The 27,882-nt window shown below is 39.4% G+C and overlaps 1 protein-coding gene across 1 annotated transcript in view; it reads left to right on the forward strand.

The window, feature by feature from the left end:
- Positions 1-27,882, forward strand: part of ADGRV1 (adhesion G protein-coupled receptor V1) — a 538,620-nt gene that overhangs the window by 417,971 nt on the left and 92,767 nt on the right. The window contains exon 86 of the mRNA XM_055564426.1: positions 21,389-21,546. Within this exon, the coding sequence (XP_055420401.1) occupies positions 21,389-21,546 (158 nt within the window). The remainder of the gene's footprint in view (positions 1-21,388; positions 21,547-27,882) is intronic.

Consider the following 27,882-nt stretch of genomic DNA (forward strand, 5'->3'; position numbering starts at 1 on the left):
TCTCAAAACCTTTGCTTGATGTTCCTTCTGGCTGAAATGTTCTTCTTTCAGATGTTCATATGGCATGCTCTTTTACTTCAAATATCGCACTTCAGAGAAGCCTTTCCTGACCATCTTTTTTGCTCTTTATTTACGGCTTTATTTATTAGAGCCCTGATCATCACCCAGTATTATATTTTATATTTATTTCATCTTTCTGACTCTTTGTTTCTTTAAAAAATGACATAATCTCAGGAAGAATTTTGTGTAATTCTATATTGCTTGAGTCTAGAATGGATGTGGTATATAATATATAGTAGGTTCAGTTCAGTTCAGTCGCTCAGTCGTGTCCGACTCTTTGCAACCCCATGAATCGCAGCACGCCAGGCCTCCCTGTCCATCACCAACTCCCGGAGTTCACTCAGACTCACGTCCATCAAGTCAGTGATGCCATCCAGCCATCTCATCCTCTGTCGTCCCCTTCTCCTCCTGCCCCCAATCCGTCCCAGCATCAGAGTCTTTTCCAATGAGTCAACCCTTTGCATGAGGTGGCCAAAGTACTGGAGTTTCAGCTTTAGCATCATTCCTTCCAAAGAAATCCCAGGGCTGATCTCCTTCGTAATGGACTGGTTGGATCTCCTTGCAGTCCAAGGGACTCTCAAGAGTCTTCTCCAACACCACAGTTCAAAAGTATCAATTCTTCGGTGCTCAGCCTTCTTCACAGTCCAACTCTCACATCCATACATGACCACAGGAAAAGCCATAGCCTTGACTAGACAGACCTTTGTTGGCAAAGTAATGTCTCTGCTTTTGAATATGCTATCTAGGTTGGTCATAAGTTTCCTCCCAAGGAGTAAGCCTCTTTTAATTTCATGGCTGCAGTCACCATCTGCAGTGATTTTGGAGCCCCAAAAAATAAAGTCTGACACTGTTTCCACTGTTTCTCCATCTATTTCCCATGAAGTGATGGGACCGGATGCCATGATCTTCGTTTTCTGAATGTTGAGCTTTAAGCCAACTTTTTCACTCTCCACTTTCACTTTCATCAAGAGGCTTTTTAGTTCCTCTTTACTTACTCAGCAACTATTTGGTAACTGAGTAAATGAAGACATTGTAATGAAAGGAAATTTATATTAGAGTTCATTTCTGTAGATATATGGATGTCTCTATCAAAACTCCCAAAAGCACAAAATAATCACAAGTACTCTAAAATGAAGTAAATTAAATAATTAAATACATGCGTACTACATCAAATGGCCACACATGGACACTTGTTACCCTACATATTAATGCACACTGGTAATAAATATTATTATTCAGTGTATTTACTGGATAGCTTGTGTTCAGGCAAATACTCGGATTTAAGGATGACCATAATCAAATGAATTGAATTCTTACAGGACAGAAAAATATGTCACCCTCAGACAAATTTAAGGTTTGAATCACCAGTGTCCTTTGATCATTTTTGAAGAGAGAATGCTTTAGGGAAAAGGAAGAAACTGTGAGAGAAACAATGCAGTGTCTGAGGTCTAGAAATACTTCATATAAATCCATTGACTTATCAGCTACTCATTGCAATTATTTTACTAATGTGGGTCACGTTCTGCCCTTCCAGGGAGAATTCTAGGTGTCCTCCTCCAGATCCTGCTGATAAAGAATTAGAAAAATAATTCACCATACCTATTTGTGTGCATTTGGTGACAATGAGGATCTTTATGTTTTAGAAACAAAGTGATAGGATTTTTTTTTTCCAGTAGAGTAAGGTATTCATTGGGTGATATTCTGCCATTTCAAGACTTAGCATTTATTTGTTAGGGACAACAAGGTGTTGATAAGAATACCGTCAGTCAGTTACCATCTTTTCCTGTTGTTTGAAAGAGACTAGTTTTAGTTCACTGATCACTAGTCTGGTTCACTTATTTGTTTATCAAAAGATCTCATATCTCAGTTAAGATATATCTCTCTGACTCCTTGATATAACATTAGCAATTCCCAGAACTTCATAGTGACTTTATCCTGTTTTATTTTCCATCATGGCAATTATCACCATCAGATGTAATATCTATTTATTTGAATGTGGGTTTTTAAAATATTTTCTTTTCTCTCAGGCCTCCATGTCAGATTCCAATTGTGGTCTAAGAGGAAGTTTTTACTTTTTAATTTCTTCCTAATAATTTAGTTTAGGACAAGTTTAGATTACAAAGAATTAAGAAAAAGCAGTATTCACTAGAAAGTAAGCCCCAGGAGGGCAGGACCTTTCTGTGATGGTAGTTTTTCACTGCTCCAGCCCTGGAGCCTTGAACAGTCCCTAGCATTTAACAGGTGTTTGGTAAATATTCTTTAAGTGAAGGAATGGAGAAAACAATGTCTTACGGATTTGTCTTGAGGATTAAACTAAAAATTGTCTGCAAAAGTACCGAATACAACACCTAGAACAGGAGATGGAATCTAAAAGCCCTGAAAGGACCCATATGGAACCCATAAATGCCAAGCCTGACTTAGATATAAGAATATCAACCCTTTAACTGGGAGGAAATGACTAAATGTGTGTTTTAAATAAATTTGACTTCTGAAAATTATATTCAGCATCCTTATTTTTATAATGAATGAATGTTGAGAAGCTCATTGTAATTTCCATTAGCAATTGGCTATTTGTTTGGCTTATAAAGCTTCTTGTATAAAAGATGTAATGATAGCCTAAACATTTTACCAAACCATAGACTGAGAACTATTTAGTATCTTGGCACTGATCATTTGATAAAGATGATACCTAAACTATAAAAGGAACTTTCTGACTTTGCTTTTCCTTCTTTTTAAATTAGTATCAAAGTGCTCCACTTGAAACTCTAAGCAAATACAAATATTAACATAAGGAAGTCTGCAGTGAGATTTTGCAAAGATTAAAGAAAGGGAGTTAAAAAGAACAAGATATCTGCTATTAGCGTGTTTGATAGCCTGATAGCCTCTTTATTTTCTTGATCCATTCTCCTCAGGAAGATGCATCTTAGAATCTAACTTTCCAAAATGGCACTGTAATAGCATTTATTAGATAGATTGCAGTGTTTTGTGCTCTGTTTTTGTGGAAAGCATTGAAATAGGAGAAGCTGTGCTGTGTTTCTTTACAAGATAGCTACATGCTGACGGCGACCCAGCTCTTGGATTACAGGAGAATCTAGCTTTTAGACCTGGTGTTGTAAATATCTTGTGTCTTGTTAAAAATGTCTATGTCGGATTCCAGTTATAGTTTAGGAAGAATTTTTATGTATCAAGAAAGGACAAATTTACATTGAAAAGATATGAGCGGAAAGCAGCCTCAAAGGCTCTTCTTCTTCCAGAAATCTTGCTTCTTCAGTGTTCTTCATTTTGCTACTTTAGCTAACTAAAGAAAGTAGAATTTTTCAAGGAGTGGTTAATTATACTTTTAATCCACTCCCCAAGTGCCCTTCACTCGGTTTTGATCTTATAGATCACATCTGGTTGTGTTCATTGGGTTGAATGGTCCTGAGACGAGAGCATGGGTTTAGTAACTTTGCTTTCTGAGGGCATCCATGGTAACTGGATTGTCTGATTGTTCTTTTAAAATTCTTATATGGCAGCTCTCTTGAAACTTCCTCCAAAATTATCCATCGTGCAGACTATATTAGAGGGATTTTAAAATGACAGGTCTCTCTTTTACTCTGGGCCTTCTTTCTAAAATTAGTAAAATACATAATCTGTGTGTCTTTGGACCAATCAAACCTGGATTTTAATTCTACATGGTTATTGATTATGGTCCTTTCCTGAAGTCATATACCCAGAATCAGAGTATATACACACATCCTTGGCCTTGAAAGCTTTATAGCCCCAGAGGAACAAAGATTAATCATAATTCTGTTATCTTCCTGAAAATCTCAGACCATACTTCCTTTTTAAGAGCCAGATGATTCCTGAAGCAACAGGAAACAGAGCTGAGAAATTTTTTGAGCATTGCCTTTTCTTTGCCGTTTTCCAGGAAAGGGAGTATGGCCCACGCAAGACTGTCAAAATCATTTTCCTATCGGGTCACTTAAGTAACAAATGTCCTTCTTGATTCTCACCTCGTTTCTTTCTTGGCAAATGTGGTTTCACCCTCCAGCTCCACTGCACACAATAACCCATGGCTTCCTTTGAGCTCTCCCCACACTCCAGGTGGCCGTGCTATCACATTTAACACATTGCACTAAGATTTGGCACGAGCCTCACCTCCTCTGTGGACTCTGATCTTCTCCAGGTCACGAGGCATGTATTATTCATTGCTGATGAATGGCAAATAGCACGCACGTAGTTCTAACTTGGTAGATGCATGTTGAATGAATGAATAGCGGCCCTGTAAAAGTCAAACTGAATTTCTCATGAAAGTAAGATCCAGAGCATTGTCCATTGTATGACACAGTAACCATGTTGCTCTTGTATTAGGAAGAGTTGTACTTCCCTTGAACTACTATATATGTGTGTGTGTAGGTGTGTGTGCCTGCCTCTGAAACACCTGCTAGAAAAAGCGCACTGGAATTAATGCATAGCCTATTTTTAGCAATGAGCACTTTGCTACCCCACTCCTGATGCAGTCTTAATTTATTTTTTTATTTACCTCATTTTTATTTTATCTTACATTGATTATATAACTACTTAAAACCCTTTTAGGAACATTAGTTAAGCTTTAGTATTTTATAGAAATAATAAAGAAGCATAAATAGAGTCCAGTATCTGTTTGCTGAAGAGGAAAGTAGGGGAAAAAGCACCCCAAGGATGCTATTTACTATTACCCCAGTATTGAAATAACATGATGGAACCTTTAACAATGCTGCCTCAACTGCCAAAGAAAACGTCTTCCAAGGACAAGTAACATAGCTATGAAAATAACGACTTAGTCATAGTGAAGGAAACCACTGTGATGCCGTACGTCCCTTTACCCTTCAGACACAGCAATCATAGGGAAACATCCCAGAGCAGTTAGGCAAAGGGCATCTCAACATGAAGACTTCATCACAGCGCACCTTTTTGTGGCTTTAAATCTCGGATTTAGTGTACGCACTTTTAGGTTACCTTGGCAAAACCTAATGAAGATTTAAACATATATTTTTAAAGATTATAAGTCTTTCTTAGCTTTCAGTGATTAATGTCGACCCAGAGCCTTAACATTTTTTATTGAAGTATAATCGACGTACACTATTATATGAGTTTCAGGAATACTGCATAGTGACTTGATGTTTTTATATATTACAAAATGATCACCACAATAACTCTGATAACCATCTGCCACCATACAAAATTATTACAGTACTATTGATTATATTTCCTATGCTGTACATTGCCTACCCTTGACTTACTTATTTTACAACTGGAGTTTTTAACCTCTTAATTCCCTTCCCTTACTTCACTTACACATTCCCTCTTCCTGCCAGCTATGAGTTTGTTCTTCATATCTATGAGTCTGTTTCTGTTTTATTATGATTGTTCATTTGTTTTGTTTTTTAGATTCTCTGTATGAGTGAAATCATATGGTGTTTATCTTTCTCTGTCTTATTTCTCTTAACATAATACCCTCTAAGTCCATTCATGTTGTCATAAATGGCAAGATTTCTTTCTTTTTTATAGTTGAGTAATATTTCTTTGTGAATATGTATGTGTGTGTGTGTGTGTGTATAAAGTAAGACTGTTAGTCGCTCCTTCATGTGTGACTCTTTAAACCCCACAGACCGTAATCTGCCAGGCTCCTCTGTCCATGGAATTCTCCAGGCAAGAATACTGGAATGAGTAGTCGTTCGCTTCTCCAAGGGATCTTCCCCTCTCAGGGATCCAACCCAGGTCTCATGCATTGTAGATAGATTCTTTACTGTCTAAGCCACCAGGGAAACCCTTATACACACACACACACACACACACCCATTATCCATTTATCTGTCAATAGACACTTAGGTCGCTTCCATGTCTTACCTACTGTAGATAATGCTGTGGTGAACATTAGGGTGCATATATCTTTTTGAATTGCTGTTTTCATTTTCTTGGGATAAATACTCAGAAGTGGAATTGTTGCTGGGTTACATGGTAGCACTATTTTTTAATTTTTTGATTCAAGTCCCTGCTGTGGGTGTTAAAGGAAATGCTTGCTCTTCTGAGAAATGGTATTGGACACTAGATAAGAGGTGGTGATGACTTTGTGGATAAGCTTGATATTACAAAAAAATCAATGATATTAGCCACGTATATGAAATAGAATCTGAATACAGTTGAATGCCACATATAATTTCTATTCACGAGTTTATATTACAGTGTTTCAGCAAAGTAATTAGGCCAATTCACATGCTAAAGTAAATAACAACTGTCCTTTATTGAGTATTTACCACATGCTAGGCATTGTGCTAAACACTTTAATCATGTTAATCTAATTCTCACTACACATTTATGAAAAATAATGAGATTTTTATTCATATTTTATAACAAGGATACTGAAGCTCAGAGAGGTAACTTCCCTTGCCCATAGTCACATAGCCATGAAGTAGCAGAGTGTCAAGGTTCAAAGCCAGGCCCATCTGATTCAGAGTCCACATCTGTAAGCACTTCACTTTCTTACTCCCTGTTGTGAAATCATCATCTTCTTCCTGTCTTCCATTTAGAGTGTCCCAGACAGGAGTGTGTGTTGATGCATTTTCACCCAAAATCAAACCCAGTTGGATTAGTCTCTGTTCTTGGTGATAACAGGCAGCAGAAGCTTCAAGCAAGTGTTTGATTTAGAGATGATATCTCCTGACTCCTCTCAACACACCTGAGTAATAGGCTTTCAAATGAATTATGAAAACAGTCTTGACACTTGCTTGGTAAGATTTTGTCACAGAAGTACAATGATACCTTCCCAGTCAGCATGCATATCACACACTTGCATTTTCAGCAAGTTTTTTAAATTATTTCCATTTTGTAGCACATGGGACTTTCATTTGAAGAAAGACAGCAAAATAAAGAGCACACTAGTGTACCATAAGAAAGGGAAGTTTTGGAAGACTTTGGCTGGCTCAGCTCTACGTGTAAGAAGTTTGGCTACAATTAAAATGTTAAGAACTTTAGCCAAAAAAAAAAAATTACTGCATGTTAGATCATGATATTTTTCTAATTAAAAGAAACTCAAAAAATTCATGAAGAAGATAGCCTTAACTGTTTTGAGATAGGATTTTGGACTGTTTGTGCTTTTCTCACATGTTCGTGATTGTGCTCAGAGATGAATATTGCTCTGCTGTTCCCATTTCATCTCACTGCCCTGAAATCCTGTTGTTGAAATTACAGGGCTAGAAAATAACAGGAACATCCTGTTGTCAAAAATAAATTCCTTCAGATAAAGTATTAATTCAACTGAAGCCAATTTTTTTTAGAGGGTGAGAAGGACCTCAGTGGGAGGGGAGTTTATGAATGATGGTGTGCCATCTTGGATCCACTGCCCTTTCTTTATATCTTTGCTGTCTATCTGACTAAATGAAATTTGTTCTTCTGTGTGAATTTTTGTATTTTGTGAAAATTTAATATGTGGTATCATTAAAAACTTTCATGAAATAGCTAAGTAAGGTCTAATGTTCTTGGGTCATTACTATTGAGTATTATATACAGAAATATGCATGTTTATTGTTTCATTCTGTTATTTATTTAGTAGTCCCCTAGCTCCTAGGAATTCATATCCAAAGTGAAAGAAAACACTGGGAACCTTTCCATAAAAGGAATTTTTAGGTTATTAGCCAAATATGCCCCTGAAAACTTTGGGGGGTTGTTTTTTTTTTAATGTGGATCATTTTTTTTTTTGAAGTATTTATTGAATTTGTCATAGTCATGCTTCTGTTTTATGTTTTGGTTTTTTGGCCACAAGGCCTGTGGGGTCTTAGCTCCCTGACCAGGGATCACATTGGAAGTTGAACTCTTGACTACTGGACCACCAGGGAAGTCCCTGGGTTATTTTCTTGAGTCTGACTTATGCTTCAGACCCTCATTTGGAACACTTGACTTAGGAGCTCAGATAGTCAGGTTCTGGGCAGGCCTCAGAAGCCTTTGGGTCCTGGGTTCTTCACCCACAAAGCTAGAGGGAGGGCAGAATGACCTTTACTATTCTTTCTAGTTTGAAGAGTCTACAAAGAAAAAATGTCTTCGTGAAAGGAGGAAATACAGTTCTCTTTCTGGTGGGCAGCTCGGGTTGGTGGGACATTCACAATGCCTTGCTTTCTGATAATCAATATTGGGAGCCCTCCAGCAGTCAGCCCATCCAGAGTGCGGACTTTCCAGAGGCTTGAATCTCTCCCTCTTCTAGAACACCCATCAGCTAATTGGCCTTTCCCCTCCCACACCTTGTGCCTCTTCCTTGGCAGCAGGAGGGTCAGGGGAGAACAGGAAGACAGCAGGTAAGAAAGCATCTGCTCAAATGCCTAGAGAAGCCATGAACCCAACTCTTCCCCAGCTGCTGACACTTCCGGGCCAGGCCTGCTCATCAGCCCGTGCGGTGCCGTAACGTTCTGTTGGACCTCCTTGAGGACTACCTACCTCTTTTTGAATGACCCTTAATTACCTTGACTTTTCAAGTTGGAACCAAGTTTCCTCAACTGGTTTTGCAGAAACACAGATGAGTCATGGGGGAAAGCTGCGAAGGGAAACTTCTCCTCCTCCCCCCTCTCACAGATTCTCTGTGGACACAGGCAGATCATCTTCTTTGCATGACTAAATCACACTCAGTATCTGCTGATTGGCGAGGAATTCTGGAGGGAAAGAAGCTGCTATCAAACCCCACCTGTTCCATGAAGTCTTCTGTCACTACCCCAATTTAAAGACTTCTCTATCTTTAAATTCATACTATTTGACTTTTCCCTACCAGATAAAAATGGTGCTAGATGTTCATCCTTCCTTCTAACCTGTATTTTTTTATTCAGGCACAGGTTAAGTCTTGTGTAGACATAAGAGGATTTGGGGCTTAGTAATAGATGATGATAATCATCATAGATATCTTCACTGAGTACTTACACTGTGCCAGGCTCTGATCCAAGAGATTTACATTCAGTTCTCATTCCACTCTTACGAAGCAGTTGCTATTGTTCACTCCATTTTATTGTTTTAGGAAACTGAAGTATGGAGAAGCTCAATACTGGCCCAGGTCACAGAGTTAGTAAAAGGGATACCAAGGATTGACTCAGACAGTCTGGTTCCAGAGCCTTCATGCCTTCATTCTTAACAATACAGTCTTTTTTTTTTTTCTTCTTTTGTAAGCAATAAAGAGACTTTTACCCACTCTGTCCATCTCCCTATTTGTCAGTAGTAAGATCAGTTTCTTTTGAGAAAATTATTTACATAAATCATAAAGGAAACCATTTTATATCTATATATCTGGTATCTAGGTTAGGACTTTCCTACTTGGGACTTTCAAATGTTGCTTCTACATCCATGTGAACTAATCCTGAAGGTTTCAAAACTTCAAAGTAAGTGAAATGTGTCATTTCCCATCAAAGCTGGGGATTCCCCATAGCGTGGCTGGAACTTTGGTCTCCATTTGCTTCCAGTTTTACTTTCCTTTTCTGAAATTGGTGCATGAACTCTGTCTTGTTTTCTCCAGGTATTTTGTCCTGTATTTCTTAACCCTTTAAGCATTTATTAGATATCTCTCACAGGTTGGCAGTATATTATGGAATTTTATCACATTTGCTCATTGTTATATTGTATTTTCTTGCTTCAAGACTCTTCCGGGAAGAAGTTATGTCTTTTACATTTGCTAAGTTTCCAGGTGAAACTATAGTATTGCAGAACATATAAAAATACTCAATAAATACTCATTAATTGTAGTGTCATAGACAAGCTTTAACAACTGCCTAGTATGAACATATTAAGGGTATTTAGATATCTTATACCCAACTGAATGCAGAGTTCCAAAGAATAGCAAGGAGAGATAAGAAAGCCTTCTTCAGTGATAAATGCAAAGAAATAGAGGAAAACAATAGAATGGGAAAGACTAGAGACTCTTCAAGAACATTAGATATACCAAGGGAACATTTTGTGTAAAGTGAAATGAAATCGCTCAGTCATGTCTGACACTTTGCAACCTCCGGACTGTGGCCTACCAGGCTCCTCTGTCCATGGGATTTTCCAGGCAAGAGTACTGGAGTGGGTTGCAATTTCCTTCTCCAATTTTTGCAAAGATAGGCTCAATAAAGGACAGAAGCGACAAGGACCTAACAGAAGCACAAGAGATTAAGAAGAGGTGGCAAGAATATACAGAAGAACTGTATAAAAAAGGTCTTAATCACTCAGGTAACCTTAATGGTGTGGTCAGTCACCTAGAGCCAGACATCCTGGAGTGCAAAGTCAAGTGGACCTTAGGAAGCATAACTACAAACAAAGCTAATGGAGGTGATGGAATTCCAGCTGAGCCATTTCATATCCTAAAAGATGATGCTGTTAAAGTGCTGCATTCAATATGCCAGCAAATTTGGAAAACTCAGCAATGGCCACAGGACTGGAAAAGGTCACTTTCATTCCAATCCCAAAGAAGGGCAGTGCCAAAGAATGTTCAAACTACTACACGATTGCACTTATTTCACATGCCAGCAAGGTAATGCTCAAAATCCTTCAAGCTAGGCTTCAACAGTACATGAACTGAGAACTTCCAGATGTACAAGCTGGATTTAGAAAAGGCAGAGGAACCATAGATCAAATTGCCAACATCTGTTGGATCATAGAAAAAGCAAGGGAATTCCAGAAACATCTGCTTCATTGACTTCATGAAAGCCTCTGACTGTGTGGATCACAACAAACTGTGGAAAATTCTTCAAGAGATGGGAATACCAGACTACCTTACCTGCCTCTTGAGAAACCTGTAAGCAGGTCAAGAAGTAACAGAACCAGACATAGAAAAAACGGGAAATTGGGAAATGAGTACGTCAAGGCTATATATTGTCACCTTGATTATTTAACTTATATGCAGAATATATCATGTGAAATGCCAGACTGGATGAATCACAAGCTGGAGTCAAGATTGCCAGGAGAAATCTCAACAACTGCAGATATGCAGATGACACCACCCTTATGGTAGAAAGCGAAGAAGAAATAACGAGCCTCTTGAAGGTGAAAGAGAACAGCAAAAAAGCTGACTGAAAACTCAGCATTGAACAAATGAAGATCACGGCATCTGGTCCATCACTTCATGGCAAAGAGAAGGGGAAAAAATGGACACAGTGACAGATTTTATTCTCTTGGTCTCCAAAATTGCTACAGACAATGACTGCAGTCATGAAATTAAAAGATGCTTGCTCATTGGAAGGAAACTATGACAAACCTAGACAGTATATTTAAAAGCAGAGATATCACTTTGCTGACAAAGGTCCATATAGTTAAATCTATGGTTTTTCCAGTAGCCATGTATGAATGTGAGAGTTGGGCCATGAAGAAGGCTGAGTGCTAAAGAATTGATGCTTTCAAACTTTGATGCTGGAGAAGACTCTTGAGAGTCCCTTGACTGCAAGGAGATCAAACCAGTCCATCCTAAAGGACATCAGTACTGAATATTGATCAGAAGGACTGACGCTGAAGCCCCAGTACTTTGGCCACCTGATGCAAATAGCCAACTCATTGGAAAAGACCTCGATGCAGGGAAAGATTGAGGGCAAGAGGAGAAGTGGGTGACAGAGGATGAGATAGTTGGGCCGCATCACTGACTCAATGGACCTGAATTTGAGCAAATTCGGGGAGATAGTGAAGGACAGGTAAGCCTGGTGTGCCACTGTTCATGGGATCGCAAAGAATCGGACACGACTTAGCGACGGAACCAAGATATCTTATAAGACTTCTTTGATATGCTAACACAATACTCTGAAGACCAACATTCTTAAAAATTTCTTCAATAAAAATTCAGCACATCAAATTGAATTGGACTCAGCAATAGAGTATTGGAGTTGAGAGAGAACTCTGTTATCTACAACTTGACATGACCTTAAAATAATTGACGTATCACCTCATCTATTTACATTATCTTTGTTTATTCAGTAGTTAAACGTTACCACTGTTGTCTTCAGAATTAAAATTTTGCAGAAAGCACAAGGAAGGGGATAGTGTGTTTTAAACAGGTCTGACTAAGTTTGCTTAACAATTTCTTAGTGATTTTAAGTCAACATTTAGGAACATTACTGATTAAAATGTGCTGTGAATATTTGCAAGAGTATAGATAATAAAAGAGGGGCTTTAACTGAGCATTCACTCCTATAGGGAAGGTGCTGGACATTTTTTTCTTGGAGTACTTGCAACTTTCACATAAAGGCAGAAAAATCTGTGGACTTAATCTTCAGGACAATGTAATTTGGCCATTGTTCAGTAGTATGCCTGTGTGTTCCGTTGCTTTAGTCATGTCCGACCCTTTGCGATCCCGTGGTTGGCAGCCTGCCAGGCTCCGCTGTCCATGGGATTCTCCAGGCAAGAATACTACAGAGGGTTGTCATGCCCTCCTCCAGGGGATCTTCCCAACCCAGGAATCAAACCTGCATCTCTTCTGTCTCTTTTATTGGCAAGCCGGTTCTTTACCACTGGTGCCACCTGGGAAGCCCTAAATGAAGATGGGGTGTGGTGCAAAAAGATTAATATTTTTTGGACTTTAATCTTGCATTCCTATGGTCACCTCTGTAAATTTATTTTTTATGAACTTAAAAAACTTGATGATTTTTCTATTTTAAGATACAGGAAAGTGATAGGATTAGTTAAGGGGAAAAAAACTTTTTTAGCCATTCATTCAGAGGCTGGGTTAGCAAGGAATAAAGATGGGACACCTTTGAAGGTTCTAGGGCAATGATGTTTCTAGTACCAAACAATTTTGTTTTATGAGAACATAGAGCATTATTAGTACATGCAAAAAAGAGCAAGTCAGCCTGACCTTATTCTGATTAAATTCTGAAAGAGCTTGATTCACTGGAACCTACCTGGAGTACAGTTGGCAAGCACTGACCACTAGACATATTTCAACAGTTTCACCAAGTTGTTCAGGGAACAGACTGCTCAGATTTGAGTTTCTTCCGGGGGGTGGGGGGTGGGTCATTTGGGGGTATGATGATTTTCAGACTGTTTTTCATCAAATCTAACTTGTTAATATTTTGAGTTTTAAATGAGCTGGGGTGGGAGCAGGTGTCTCATTCATCAGAAGCTAGTTATGTACAGTACAAGACTGCATTTATAATATGTCTGACTACTTCAAAATTTAAGGCAGTTTAATACTCAGTGAATCAAGATATCTGTTCCTTTTGAAGTAAATGAGATAGGAGTGCTCCAATATGTCTTCATTTTTCTTTGCTCAGTCATTTCAAGTAATATAAGCATACAGACAAGTTTTAGGTGCTAAAAGGTGAGACTAATTCTTATTCTTTGGTCCCTTGTCAATGCATAGAATTAGATGACAATGCTAACAGCGTGGTAGATTTGAGCTCTAAAACTGGTAGACATGGCAGTGATACCCTAGTGTGTCTTCAAGAGCAACATTGTTTTAAAGAATAGCTGTGCGTTCACTTCTTTCTCTCATTTTCACTCACTAGCTTTTTTTTTTTTAAACTATGGCCATTATAGTTGCATGTAAAACCCCACTAATACTACTTTAATTAAAAGGAGTGGGGTTATAGAAGTGTGTGTACCCCACAGGCATTCTCACAGACATTCAAAAGCAGGAAATGAGGTCTATGTGGACCTCAGAGGACCTGGAATCAGAATACTGAAAACCAGACCTCACCCTTCATCTCTCAGGGACTGCATCCCTCAGTTCTTGTTGTGGTGAGCATCTCAACGCTCCTCCCAGCCACCACCCCTCAATTTCTCAATCCTTTATTCTGTATGTGCATTGTGTGCTTACTCCTGCATGGCTGTTTGCCATGAATATATAATGGCTCTAGCACCCACTGCTGCTGCTGCTGCTAAGTCGCTGCAGTCGTGTCCAACTCTGTGCGACCCCATAGATGGCAGCCCACCAGGCTCCCCTGTCCCTGGGATTCTCCAGGCAAGAACACTGGAGTGGGTTGCCATTTCCTTTCCAACATGTGCATGCATGCTGAGTCGCTTTAATCATGTCCGACTCTATGCGACCCCATAGACAGCAGCCCACCAGGCTCCTCTGTCCCTGGGATTCTCCAGGCAAGAACACTGGAGTGGGTTGCCATTTCCTTCTCCCTAACACCCACTACTACCTGGCAGTTGTCCATGTCACATGCTCAAGAGGAGAAAGCTGATTGGCTTAGCTGAGTGTTTAGAGCAGAGTCACCAAGTTACAAATCGTGGGCACGCCAGAAGAATGGCTGTCTTTGGGCCAGGTATCCGTCTCAGAGCTAGTCACCTGTACTTGAGTGATCTGTGGCTGTGGTGTGAGGATGGAGTCATAGGGCATACGGGAACACCTCTTTCAGAACCCATGAGCAGTGTGGGCAGTTACGGAGCATGTCTGCCAGAATCCTTATTCCTTCAAGGGTGTTTGGAGGCAGCAGGGTTGAGTGTTTACCTCCCCCCACACCTATCACAACCCAGCACTCCCCTTCTTGTTTCTTTCCACCGTCAGCAGATCTGTTGTGTTTCTCTCACTTTATTTGCTGTCTGTCTCTCTTTTCCTGTAATGAGAATGCTCAGGTTGCTAATCCCAGCTTTCAAAATATGGTAGAAGCTAATTCCCAGGCTTCTAAATATGACAGATTTCTGCTTCTCTATTCCTTTTTTTTTTTTTTTTTGGCCACTTTATTTTTTTTAATTGCAGAATAAGTGCTTTACAGAATTTTGTGGTTTTCTGTCAAACATCAACAAGAATCAGCCATAGGTACACCCATGTCCCCTCCCCCCTGAACTTCCCTCCCCTCTCCCTCCCCATCCCACCCTTCTGGATTGTCACAGAGCTCCTGTTTGAGTTCCCTGAGTCACACAGCAAATTCCCATTGGCTAGCTATTTTACATATGCTATTGTAAATTTCCATGTTATTTTTTCCATACATCTCACCCGCTCCCTCCTCAGCTCCCCCCATGTCCATAGGTCTGTTGTCTATGTCTGTTTCTCTATTGCTGCCCTGAACATAAATTCATCAGAACCATCTTTCTAGATTCCATATATATGCATCATGTTTGTTGCAGCACTGTTTACGATAGCTGGAACATGGAGGCAACCTAGATGTCCATTGACAGATGACTGTATAAAGAAGCTATGGTAAATACAGACAATGGAATACTACTCAGCCATAAAAAGAATGCATTTGAGTCAGTTCTCCATCCCTTTTACTTCCTACTGGTTTTCTCTCTCTGGTTCTTCAGGCTGCTATGACCACCGAGTGCAGCAAAATCTCTGGGCCTGATTCTCCTTGAGGTTACATAGTCCCCTGGCTTCATGGCCAAAGAGAAGTAAAGATCAGTGAATTCATTAATTCCATTAAGCTACTTTATGCCCCAGGAGTGTGCTAGAAGAGTGCTTCTCCAGCTTTCAGCGTGCACATGAAGCACCCAGGGATCTTGTTAAAGTGTAGTTTCAGGAGCTATGTTGTGGGGTGTGAGAATCTGCATCTTTAACAGACTCCCAGGTAGTACGGATGATGCTGATGAAATAACAGTACTTTGAGTCAAAGACTAGAATCATTTATTCAACTATGATCTTCTTGATGGAATGGACCATGTTTTAGGCATCTTTATCTGTCTTTCCATGACCAGCACTGTCCCTGGAATGTGAGAGATATTCAGAAGTTGCTTGGATTATGATTAAACTGAACACACAGGAAATGCAAGCCTTTCTATGCCTACTTTTTTTTAAGTGAGTGGTTTTCAAACACTGCTAAAAATCAGTGAAATCAGTGAAAAGTTCTTAAGGGTCTGATTATGCAGAGGACTAGGAAAAATATTTTTTAAATTACAATCCCAGTCTTCACGGAAAACACTGGCATCTTTTCTGCTAACTCTACTGTGTCTTGGCTGGAAATGTGAAATAATTTTAGAATTACGGGGGTGGCAGAATGAGCCTATTTATGCTACTAGCATTTGACCTCAGATATTTTTTATGTCATCTTCATGTGTACAATGAGGCTAATGTGAGTGTTGTGGTGGTAATGTGTAATGAGCCATGTAAGGATTGAGTTTCAAGCCTGGAACAGGGTACATGCTCACTGCTAATACTGTTAGTAGTGGTAGTAGAAGTAGAAACAGTAGTAGTAGTATTTAAGATTATTTTATCCTGCTAACTCAGCTTAGGAAAATACTTTGTTCTTCCTCGTCTTCTCTAAGTCCATACATTATCCTAATAAGAGATTTCACTTTGTAGGGCTTACCTACAATTTAGTCTTAATATCATCCTTGTTTGGAATTTAAAGTTAAAGGAAAGTGAATTTTAGAACTCAACTGTATGCACTATAGCAGAAGGACAGAAAGAAGACTTTATTTTTGTACCTTGCAGCTAGTTAAATTGTTCTTTTCACTCCAATGGCTTCATAAATGTATTCGTGAGAAAAAATTAATGTGCTTAACAGGGTCTCCCTAAACCTCTCCAACCATTTTGGATGGGACAGAAAATACACACATACACAAAAATATATGCATACACACATATATACATACATAAATTCACAGGTGAATTACTAGTGTATGTTTGATAATATCATCTTTGGAAAGGAAGTAAATTGAGCAGGCAAGGAAAGGACTATTGAACGCACAAGTATTGGCTTAGATATTAGTTATAAATGATAAACATCTATGTAATGAATAACATCTGTATTCTTCAACTAAGAGGGCCAGTAAACCGATGTATTGTACTTTCTGCACAAAGCAGAAAACAGTTGGTGATAAAGAAACAATTCTTGATTCATCATACATTTTAAAATTTCTAGAATAAAATTGGCAGACCATCTCTTTTTCTTCCCATATAAAGAAGGGCATCACTATGATTGTCCATGTGGAAAAGGAAAGGCTGGTTGGAGCGGCAATGTAACCGTGACATAGGTGCCATCACTGAAGAAATCTCCCTTCCTGGGTAAGGTTGGCACATGAGCCTGTGAATCATAACTATTATCGTTGTCTTGTTGAGGAGAAGCACTTACAAAGAAGACCTAGGAACATGCATTTATTATTATTTCATTACCTAGTTCCTTTTTCATTACCTATGTAACTCAGATGTAACCCATGTGTCAGCTGCCTGGATCGCTTCAAGTCCTCTAGTGTGCCAAGGTCAGCTTGTTCTCGAAAATATAATTAAAATGGACTCAAATCACAGACTCATGTACAGGGAGTTCCCAGCATTCCTTCCAATATTTACAGCAGTTGTAATTGAAGCCTTTGTCTCTCCTGGACTCTTGGCTTCTGAGCTCCTCCTTATGCTGATTTCACACAAGAATTTAAAAAAAAAAAACCACCCTGAAATACCCCGTGCCGCCCACATAATTTATTTAAATCAAGTTGAGTAATGCAAGTGGAAACACTTCAATAAGTATAAAGAGCTACCTACGGGAGGTAATAATCTTAAGTAAATGAGAAAGTGACATAAGGCGCTATGAATGCTCCAGGGTAGACTTGAAGAGGAAAATCTGAAGGTAATGAAACAATATCCACTCATTTCATCTGGCTGAAAATAGAGAAAAGGATGAAGTCCTGGCAGGATTTTGAAATAAAGTCGGATTGTCTGTGGGTTATAATAAGAAAAAAATTTACCCATGAAACTTTAAAAGGGAACAACAACAAGAAGTTAGTCATGGGATTACCAGAACCCAAAAGAAATATTTAACACCAGAAGAGAGCAGGGCCACCAGAATGCTTTGAAGCCGGTTGAGCTGGTAATTAGAAGGAACAACTTTGCTCATCCTTTTTAAGAAAGCAAATCTACATGGCCTTTGTCTCATTTTCTGGTAACTGCCAGAGCTGTCCTTGAAGCAGTTAGTTGCCAGCACGTTACTCAGCTGCTTCCACAGCCCTGTGTATGCATAGCATTCAGCCTGCTTGTTTCTTCCATTGTTTTTCCAAGAATTTGTTCCCAGCCTTACTTCAGAAACCATTTTGAACGTGAGAGTCACAGTTTCCCAACTCCCCACGTCACTTTCACGTGATCAAATCTTCAGACTACCTGGATGGACTGTATATCTTCTTCAGTTGGCCTAAAGAAAGTTCTGATCAATGAGGCTTTTTTTTTTTCCTTTTAAGAGTAGGATATAGTTCACTTGGGCTTCCCTGGTGGCTAAAGAATCTGCCTGCAATGCAGGAGACCAGGGTTCATAGGAGGAAATGGCTACCCACTCCAGTATTCTTGCCTGGAGAATCCTATAGACAGAGGAGCCCAGCAGGTTACAGTCTGTGGGGTCACTAAGAATCAGACACGACCGAACAACTAACTTCCACTTTTCTTTCAATAGTTCATTTATCTTGGGAACTTTTAAGTTTAAGGGCTTTCCTTGTGGCCCAGCTGGTAAAGAATCCACCTGCAATGCGGGAGACCTGGGTTCCATCCCTGGGTTGGGAAGATTCCCTGGAGAAGGGAAAGGCTACCCATTCCAGTATTCTGGTCTGGAGAATTCCATGGACTGTAGAGTCCATGGGGTCGCAAAGAGTCAGACACGACTGAGCAACTTTCATTCACTCACTTTTAAGTGTATGTCACAAGTTTTATTCTACATCGGTTGAAAGTCCAGTCAGACAAGATTGATCAGAAAATGAAAATACATATTTGCCTTCAAGGAAAAGTTGAGGGGGAATTTAAAACAAGAAAGCGTTAAGTATATGAGAGAGAATGTGGAATGACATAGCCAGCTCCCCCTGCATTCCGTGACCCCAGTCACCTGAGTGGGTACCCTGACTGCTGTCTCCGCCTGTGGGTTACCCTTTCAGCCCTGTCTCCAGTGTTCGTGTTCCAACAGGGTTGTCTGAGCCCCTCATCCCTCAGAGAGAGAGTGCACAAGGCAGAGACATTTTGTTGGAGGGAGATGGGGATTGGCGTCACAGGAGTGGACAGGACTGGGTGAGGGAGACCCCTGCGGGACTGAAGGGCCTGAGGTGAAGAGGCAGGCAGGAGGGGTTGCCAACTGAGAGACACCGGGGGCCACAGCCCTCCTTGTTCATGACCTGGCCCCATGCTGCGTGTGTGGAGGGCAGACTTAGGGCCCTCTCAGGAGCCTGATACTAACGAGCAGTCACAACTTGTGGGGCTCTGAAGAAACAGGGGAAAAGGGTCGCTTCAGGACTGGGTCATTTTCCTGCCCCTTTCTCTGAGAGAATGGTCCAACACGGCTATGTCACTGTGCAAGCAGGGAGAATTGCCCGGGAGACTGTGATGAGCTAGGACACTTAGAAAGTTCCCCCTCTCTCCCCAAAGACAGCACAGGCATGTCTGCTTCCTACTAACCGCTCAGAGGTTCACTTGGCCCAATTTACTTTTGGGCCAGGGTGGTAACGCACTTCACTGGAGTTCTTCTTTCCAAGGTTTTCCTCTAAGGTAAAGGAAAGTTTTCAGGAACATCCTTCACACCAACAGATGAGATGCCAACATGGCCCGCCACCAGAAAGGGTAGGTGTTGGAGAGCCAAACCTGTATACCGTAGCACTCTGTACAAGATGTTTATCATCCCAAAGCAGCTCACAGGAGATTCAGCAATTATCCCCATTTTACAGCCTGAAAGTGAATTGTGATGACATTTCTCAAGATAAAAAGAAAGCACTGAAGCCTCTGTGACTTCCTTTGTCAGTGTCTGCATTTGTCTAAGCTGCTTTAAGCCAGTCTGTAGCAGTGAAGCCATAATTCAGATGAAAACAATAAGAAATCATTTAAAGCCAGTGTACATGAAAGTGAGGAGCCCACATGACTACTATTTTTAGTGCAAAAATATATTCAAGATCAAAGCCATTAATGTTTGCCTATTTTATTTAATCATGTGCCTTTTACCTGGAAGATGCAGGTCTTATACAAATGAGTGTACAGGGAAAGTTTCAGGCTTTATGCTGTCCAAATTAAATTCTGAAAAGCCAGAAAATTCATCATTTTGACATCTCTTTGCAGATGCAGAATGTGTGTTGAAATATCTCTTGAAATGTGTCTTGTTTACTTAAGGAATACATTTAGCAGATCATGTTAATTAGAAGTAATATCTGAGTAAAGTCTTTCATAATGTATCTCTTTTTAAACATAAAAATCAAGGGGCTAATTTCCCAAGTTGTGAGAATGGATGTTCCCTCTCATTACCTGTATTTTGGATTTTGAGGTTTTCTTGTAAGTAAAAGTTTACAGCATCCTTGAGTTTTTACAGCATTGCTTGAGTATTCAGCATCCTTTTTTTTTTTTTTTTTACACTGTATAATAATCTAGGTTTGCAGGTATTATGTATTAAGAAATGGAGAAGTTGGGGAAATTTTTTGAAAAGAGACATTGCCTACTCTTGAAATTCCTTGTAAAGTATTATTGTCATATAAGTTGTAGGAGGTGTGTCTTCTATAAGAATACTTCTGAAGCACAATTTTAGATATTGAGAACCTTTCTAACCACTCTCCATTTTGAGTTTTGTTTTTTTTGTGTATGTGTGACAGATCTCATATAAACAGAACTTTTATGGTGCATGGGTAAAAACTTCCAATTACATCTCTAAAACCATTTTCTATGGTATTTCAGTGTTACCAAAATATGTAATGTTAAGTTTACCTTAAACCTCATTGACCTAAATAAACTCCATGAATAATAGATACGATTATGTAGTATAGCTTCTAGATGGAAAATTGTCATCATTTTCAAGAGAATGAATGGCTCTGGGGAAATGTACAGCTTAGGAATGACAAAACTGTCATTCACTCAGAAAACGAAATTGTGGAAATGACAGAGTTGAGCCCTGGGAATCCTCAAATTTGCCTTTAAACAATACCTTCTTCAAACTAGTGGTTACCAGTGGGGAGAAGAAAGGGGGAAAGGCAATATAGGGATAGGGGACTAAAGTGGGAACTATTAGGTATAAAATAAGCTACCAGGGTATATTATACAACACAGGGAATTTTGCCAATATTTTATAACAACTATAAATGGAGTAGAATCTTTTTTTATAGTTTTTTATTTTATTATTGGAGTATATTGCTTTACAATGTTTTAGTTTCTGCTGTACAATGACATGAATCAGCTGTATGTATCCATATATCCCCGCCCTCTTGAATCTCTCTTCCACTCCCCCAATTTCTCAAACTTACTTGGCCATAACCTTTTTTGAGGTTTTCTGAGCACCTCAGGTTATGCATGTTCCATGGAACCCACTTTGTGAAGCTGTGGGCTAGAATTAGTCATGTAGCCACTACTCAAACAGAACTCCAATTTGGCAAACCAACAAGCTGCTGTTGCCAGCCCTGAGATACAAAGAGCGAGTATAAAGTGATGCAGTGCACCGTGCATTTAGAAATGTGGGTGTTGAAGCCGAGTTACCTCTTATCTGGTCTCTTCCAGGTGTTTCATCCCAAACATCTACGCAGCTCTGTTCACTGCAGCTCTCGTCCCATTAATGTGCCTCGTGGTGGTGTTCGTGGTGTTCATCCACGCCTACCAGGTGAAGCCACAGTGGAAAGCATACGACGATGTCTTCAGAGGAAGGACAAATGCTGCAGGTTTGTAGGAAACCGTATTCGCACCTTGGAGCTGGGCACTTTTAACGGTGGGAAAAGGTCACTGAATGGTCTCTTTATCGAGAACAGGAAGGAGGTTAGACTCAGCTTTCAGCTCTGAAGCCAAAAGTTACAGTTCTCTGATTTCTCCTGCTCCTTGGGCCTTCCTTGCAATCTCTCTCTCTTCAGGGCTCTGCAGGTTTCATTGCTGGTGCCAGTTTTGTCCCTAAGATATTAATATTCAAGTAAATGACTCAGAGCCTTTGGGAGCTGCTTCTCCAAGCATTTTTCAACTCAAGCAGTAACAACCTGGGTTCAACCTGTGAAATCTGTTCATTTCTTTGCAGACTCTGAGACTTTATCACAAACAAAGCTTCCTAATGCTTGTGAGTGCTGTATTTTGCATGTGGAGTTCTGATTGTGCAGACAGATGTTTAAAAACATATGTGACCAGACAGCTTCATAAGTGGCTACACATGTCTGGTTACTTAAGAGTGCAAGTCTTTCCAGCTCAAATTGGCTTTCACTACCAGCTCATTTTTTCCCTTTGAATCATACTTAACACTGGTTTTTATGATCTGATTCTTTTTCTGTTGTTAGATTAGAGTCTCTTAGGAATGTTTTTAAGGAACAATAACCAAATACCTACATACAGAAAACTCAGTCTAAAATGGTTTGAGTGACTGGAATATTGAGAATCTAATGAGCTGAGGAGTGGAGGAATCCCTCTTGGGCCAAGAGGAAGACTTGTCTTTTCTATAAGATCAGTTAAAGATAAGTCAGTTGCTCAGTCGTGTCCAACTCTTTGCGACCCCATGGACTGTAGCCCGCCAGGCTCCTCCATCCATGGAATTTTCCAGGCAAGAATACTGGAGTGGGTTGCCATTTCCTTCTCCAGGGGATTTTCCTGACCCAGGGATTGAACCCAGGCCTCCAGCATTGCAGGCAGACGCTTTACCATCTGAGCCACCAAGGAAGCCCAAGTCTTTTCTAAGCTTTTGCAAATCTAAAGCCAAAGGAATGAGAGAAGTTCTTCACATGTTAAGTGCTGTCCAGAGTTTAAGCAAGATACCATTCATGAAGTCACTTAAAATAGTGTCTAATACATTATTAGAGGCTCAATAGATACTCTTATATGATAATAAAAAAATTCATTCTAACATAATAAAAGCCTCTAGTTCCTAAACTATGTCAGGGACGATGCAAAAAGATTTTCCTTGTAGTGTAAAGAGAAAGGACTTTTATATTAACTTATGGGGTAGTTTGTAGGATAGCTGTACCTAGCCAACTCTTCCCTCTTCTCTCTGATTTAGCATGCCATTATTATGTGGGCAAAAATAGCACTTAAGGTTATGATTAAACTTAGATTCTTCTGTTAGAAAAGCAATGTTCAATGTAGAAATTGTACTTTTTCATGGAACATAGAATTTATCCAGAAGCTGTGCTTTTTTCAACTTGAGATTCATTCTGTTAAAATACATATTCTCTTTAGGCAAAGTTTGTTTCTCCCTAATAGCAAGATTTATTTTGTTCTGTATACTATATAGAAGTGCCAGTGTTTGTGTGTTTCAGTAGTGATAACATCATAAAGGCCTAACCTAATGAGTTCGTCTTTTTCATTCCTGAATCACCCCTGTGCCTTTTGGATATGATCCATGGATACAGTAGATAAACAATGCTCCACTTCTCTAAAAAACAGCTCTCAAGCATTGAACATAAAATCCCTAGAACACTTGTATCTCAACTGGCGAAACCTCTCTTACAATGAAATATATTAATAGAAGCATTGCTCTTATTATAGCTTTTCAAATAAAAAAACAATTATGGCAGTTCTGATTTCCCTGTTCCCACTCAACCTAACAGTCATTATCTCACTTGGACTCGTAAACAGTGTTTTCCTAATTAGTCACTAGTTCCAGTTCTTGTCCGTTTCGTTTTCTCAGATGTCTGTATTTCAACAATGTCAAGTGGCTCCCCTCACTCTCTAGCTTTACAATCATTCATCTTTATTGCCCAAAAGAAAGTCCAGGCTCTTTATAGCACTAGAGTCTCTATGCATCCACCCCGGGCCGTCTTATCACCCCCAAGTTAGTTACCACTCAGCCTATGTTCTGACCATGTCATTGATTCAGTTTTACTCATTCTTGAAATTACCTGATCTGTCATCTTTGCTCATGAAGATGCCCTCTATGAACTCCTCATCATTGGTTGATTAAAAAAAAAAAAAAAACCTCATGTATTTAGTAAGTAATGAGAAAAAATGTAGAAGAGAGAGAGGTGTAAGGGACTTACTATGCTCCCTTAATCTATCTTAGCTCCCCAAAGCCATCCTCAATAAATGCATAATCTAAGTAAAAAATGTGTGCTGAACAATCCCAAGTTGACTCCTTCCAAGATGCTGCTCACTTGGAAACTGCAGAAGCTCCCAGTATGCTACTTCTTCCATGAAGACTGTGAAATCAACGTCTTTACCACACCAAATGAGAATTACTCATCCTTCTGTGATTTTAAAGCATTTTGCCCCTACAGCCATTAGAGCCCTGAACACTTACTTCAGAATGGAATGGTGACTTGTTTTGGTGTGTGTGGCTGATTTCCTTAATAAATTATGGATTCCTCAAGGGCAAGGACCATTTATTATTCACCTTTGCATCACCAGAGCCTTGTGGAGTGCTTAGTGGATAGCAGGAGCATAATTAGTATTTGTTGACTGAATAAACTAATAATCATCAGTGTGCCATAAAATTTTATAATTATAGGAATGCACCCACAAGCTAAATATAGCATTAAGAAGAAGAGAAATCTGTCATATCATCCAAAGTAGAAATTATGGAATCTATCTCATTGATCTGTTTGTAGATACCCCTTTGAAATTTATTATTAGGACTATTATTTTTTCCTTCTATGATTCTCAAAACTGTGTTCAGCCTTGACCTCTGACTTGATACTTTAGATTTTATTTGAAGCCTCCTTTAATTTTCCTCCACTTGAGTATGTTCCACTTAGCTCAAATTCAAAATGTCAAGAAAAAAAAAATCTGTCTACTCAGGGCCATTTGATAATCTCTTTGAATCTGTTTGCTAAAATTCCATTGCCTTGACCTGAAAAATATTGTCAAGATGGGACTGTAAATTCATGTTTTGCCCATTTTGCTGTTCCAAATGCATTGCAGTTAATGACAAGATATAACAAGAAAAAATTAAGAAGAAGATGAAATGGGGATCAGAAACACAAAGTAGAATATAAGCTGGGCTGCAGCCAAGGGCCTGATGTTTTCTGGGTCCACAAGCCTGTGAATGCAGAAGTGTCTCAACTGCTGTGGTAAGCTGGGATTTAGAGGTCTCACCCAGGGCAGGTAGACTGGAGCAGCAGCGCCTGCAGGAAGGGTGTCTGCGAAAGGACCGCCGCTGTAGTGTGGGCTTTGGCTTAGGGGTCTGGGAGCCCAAGGAGAAAGCAGAGGAAGAATCTTGTCAGGTTCCTGGGCCAGACTCTCTAGAGTTCACAGTTTTATCTGCCATATTTATATGTCATTTTGGGGGTAGAAGACCCAGGATATCAAATTAGCCTTCTTTGGACAGGAAGGTTAAATGGAGGCCACCATAAAACCATTAGACAGAAAGAGGTAGCCAGAGAGGAAGACAGAGACTAGGGGAGAGAGAGAGTGAGCAAAGAAGCACATGCTTTCTACTCGACTGGCTGCAACATCAAAGATCCAAACACTGGAGGAAAACTGGTGAAGACAGCCCTTCAAATCACCAATCAAAAAGATAAATATGATCCATAAAAATATATAAAGATAAAATATACATAACTTTGGTAATTATGTTCAGCTCTTCAAAAAGATAAAGCAGGACTCAGCAAACTATGACCCTACCAGCTACTAACCTGTTTTCTCATTTTATCTATTTCTTTTTTCATAGCTTCATTGAGATATAGTTTACATGTCATAAAGTTCATCTATTTAAACTGTAGAGTTCATTGGTATTTATTATATTTATAGAGTTGTGTAACTATCACCATAATCTAATTTTATAATATTTTCATCATCCCTTAAAAAACCCCATACGTGTTAGCAGTCACTCCCCATTCTCCACTTCCCTGGGCCCTGCTGCTGCTGCTACTAAGTCACTTCAGTCATGTCCAACTCTGTGCGACCCCATAGACGGCAGCCCACCAGGCTCCCCTGTCCCTGGGATTCTCCAGGCAAGAACACTGGAGTGGGTTGCCATTTCCTTCTCCAATGCATGAAAGTGAAAAGTGAAAGTGAAGTCGCTCAGTCGTGTCCGACTCTTCGCAACCCCATGGACTGCAGCCCACCAGGCTCCTCCATCCATGGGATTTTCCAGGCAAGAGGACTGGAGTGGGGTGCCATTGCCTTCTCCTCCCTGGGCCCTAGGTAACCATTAATCAGCTTTCTGTCTCTGGAGATTTGTCTGTTCTGCACATGTCTTATAAGGGGATCATAGAATAGGTGGTCTTTCAGATCTGGCTTCTTTCACTTAGCAGAGTGGTTTCCTAGTTTATCTGTAGTATAGCGTGTATCAGTACTTAGTTCTTTTTGTTGCCAAGTAATATTGCACTGGATGAACATACTACATTTTTGCTTATCTGTTTCTCAGTTGATGGACATTTGGGTTGTTTTCACCTTTTCGCTATTATGAAGAAGGTTCCTATGGACATTCATGTATAAGATTTTTTATTAATATATGTTTTCATTTCTCTTGGGTATATATACCTTGAATTGGAATCTCTGCATCATATGATAACTATGTTTAACATTTTGAGGAACTACAAAACTGTTTTCCAAAATAGCTCGAGTGATCTGCTTTGTAAGTAAAGGGTTTTTTTGACACCCATCCACATCCATTTTTTTACATATATTCTTGACTGCTTTCACAATACAGAGTTGAGTATATGTAGTTAAATAAAAGCCATGTGGCCTGAAAAATCTAGCATATTTAATATCTGGCCCTATTAGAAAATGTTTGACCATTAATCCTTGACATAAAGGCAGATATATCTACTCAAAGCCCTTAAACATAAGAAGCAAAAATAGATATAAACAAAATAAAAATACAGACCAATATGAAAATGAAAAAAGTCTCAAAAATCTTGGCAATGAAAATACTAGTAGTTGAAATTTTTAAATATCTTAATATTTGAGATAAGATACAGATGAGACACAGAAAAGAGGGAATTAATTAGAATCTGAAACTAAGATTGAGAAATTCATCAGTGAAACCTGCAAAAAAAGAGAAAATCGGAAAACAGAGCTAAGAAGTATGAGAATACATTGCCAGAAGAAAAGAATACAGGGAATGGAGAAAAAGATTTGAAGAGGTAGTTGTTGAAATTTTTCTAGAATTGAAGAAAAAAATAACATAACTACACATAAATATCCATTGTTAAAAAAAAAGCAGAGGGAGGTGGAAAAATGCTAACAAGTCTAGTATGTTAGTAAAGTTCTCATGTGTATTTTTGAAAACCTGGATAGTAAATACCTTTTCTTTGCTTCTCATATTCCTTACTGTTAGAATAATTGGCACAAACCCCATTCGGGAGTTTGGAGTCCACACTGGATGCAGATGCTGCCAAGTTCTCTAAAAACCTAAGTTTCAAAGCAGCACAGACTGGTCCCAAGCCTCTTCTCTTCTTTTTTTTTTTTTTTTAAATTTTATTTTATTTTTAAACCTGAAACACTGTATTAGTTTTGCCAAACATCAAAACGAATCCGCCACAGGTATACAGGCGCTCCCCATCCTGAACCCTCCTCCCTCCTCCCTCCCCACACCATCCCTCTGGGTCGTCCCAGTGCACCAGCCCCAAGCATCCAGTATCGTGCATCGAACCTGGACTGGCAACTCGTTTCATACATGATATTACACATCCTATGAGATTCATGCACACCCTGTGAACACTTTATACCCAAGAAGGGGGGCAGTTCTGATTATAGTCATCCCTATGTATCACTGGGTTCTGTATTTGAAGATTCAAATCCCATCTGATTTGTATTTTGAGTGCAAATGGATCAGAAAATATTTGGGAAAATAAAATTTTAGAAAGTTCCAAAATGCAAAACTTTAGTTTGTCACATGCTGGCAACTATTTACATAGCATTTACATTGTGTTTACAGCGTATTATCGGTAATCTAGAGATTATTTTAAGTATTCCAGAGGATGTGCGTAGGTTATATGCAAATACTACACCACTTTATATAAAGTGAATTTTAATTTCCTACAGAGTTCTAGAACTAATCCCCCATGGATAGAGGGAAGACTGTAGTCTCAAGCAGGTCCAGCCTATTTCTCTACAATTCCAAGCATGCAAAAGTGACCCTT

The sequence above is a fragment of the Bubalus kerabau genome, chromosome 1, assembly GCF_029407905.1.
Source record: "Bubalus kerabau isolate K-KA32 ecotype Philippines breed swamp buffalo chromosome 1, PCC_UOA_SB_1v2, whole genome shotgun sequence".
Lineage (NCBI taxonomy): Eukaryota > Metazoa > Chordata > Mammalia > Artiodactyla > Bovidae > Bubalus > Bubalus kerabau.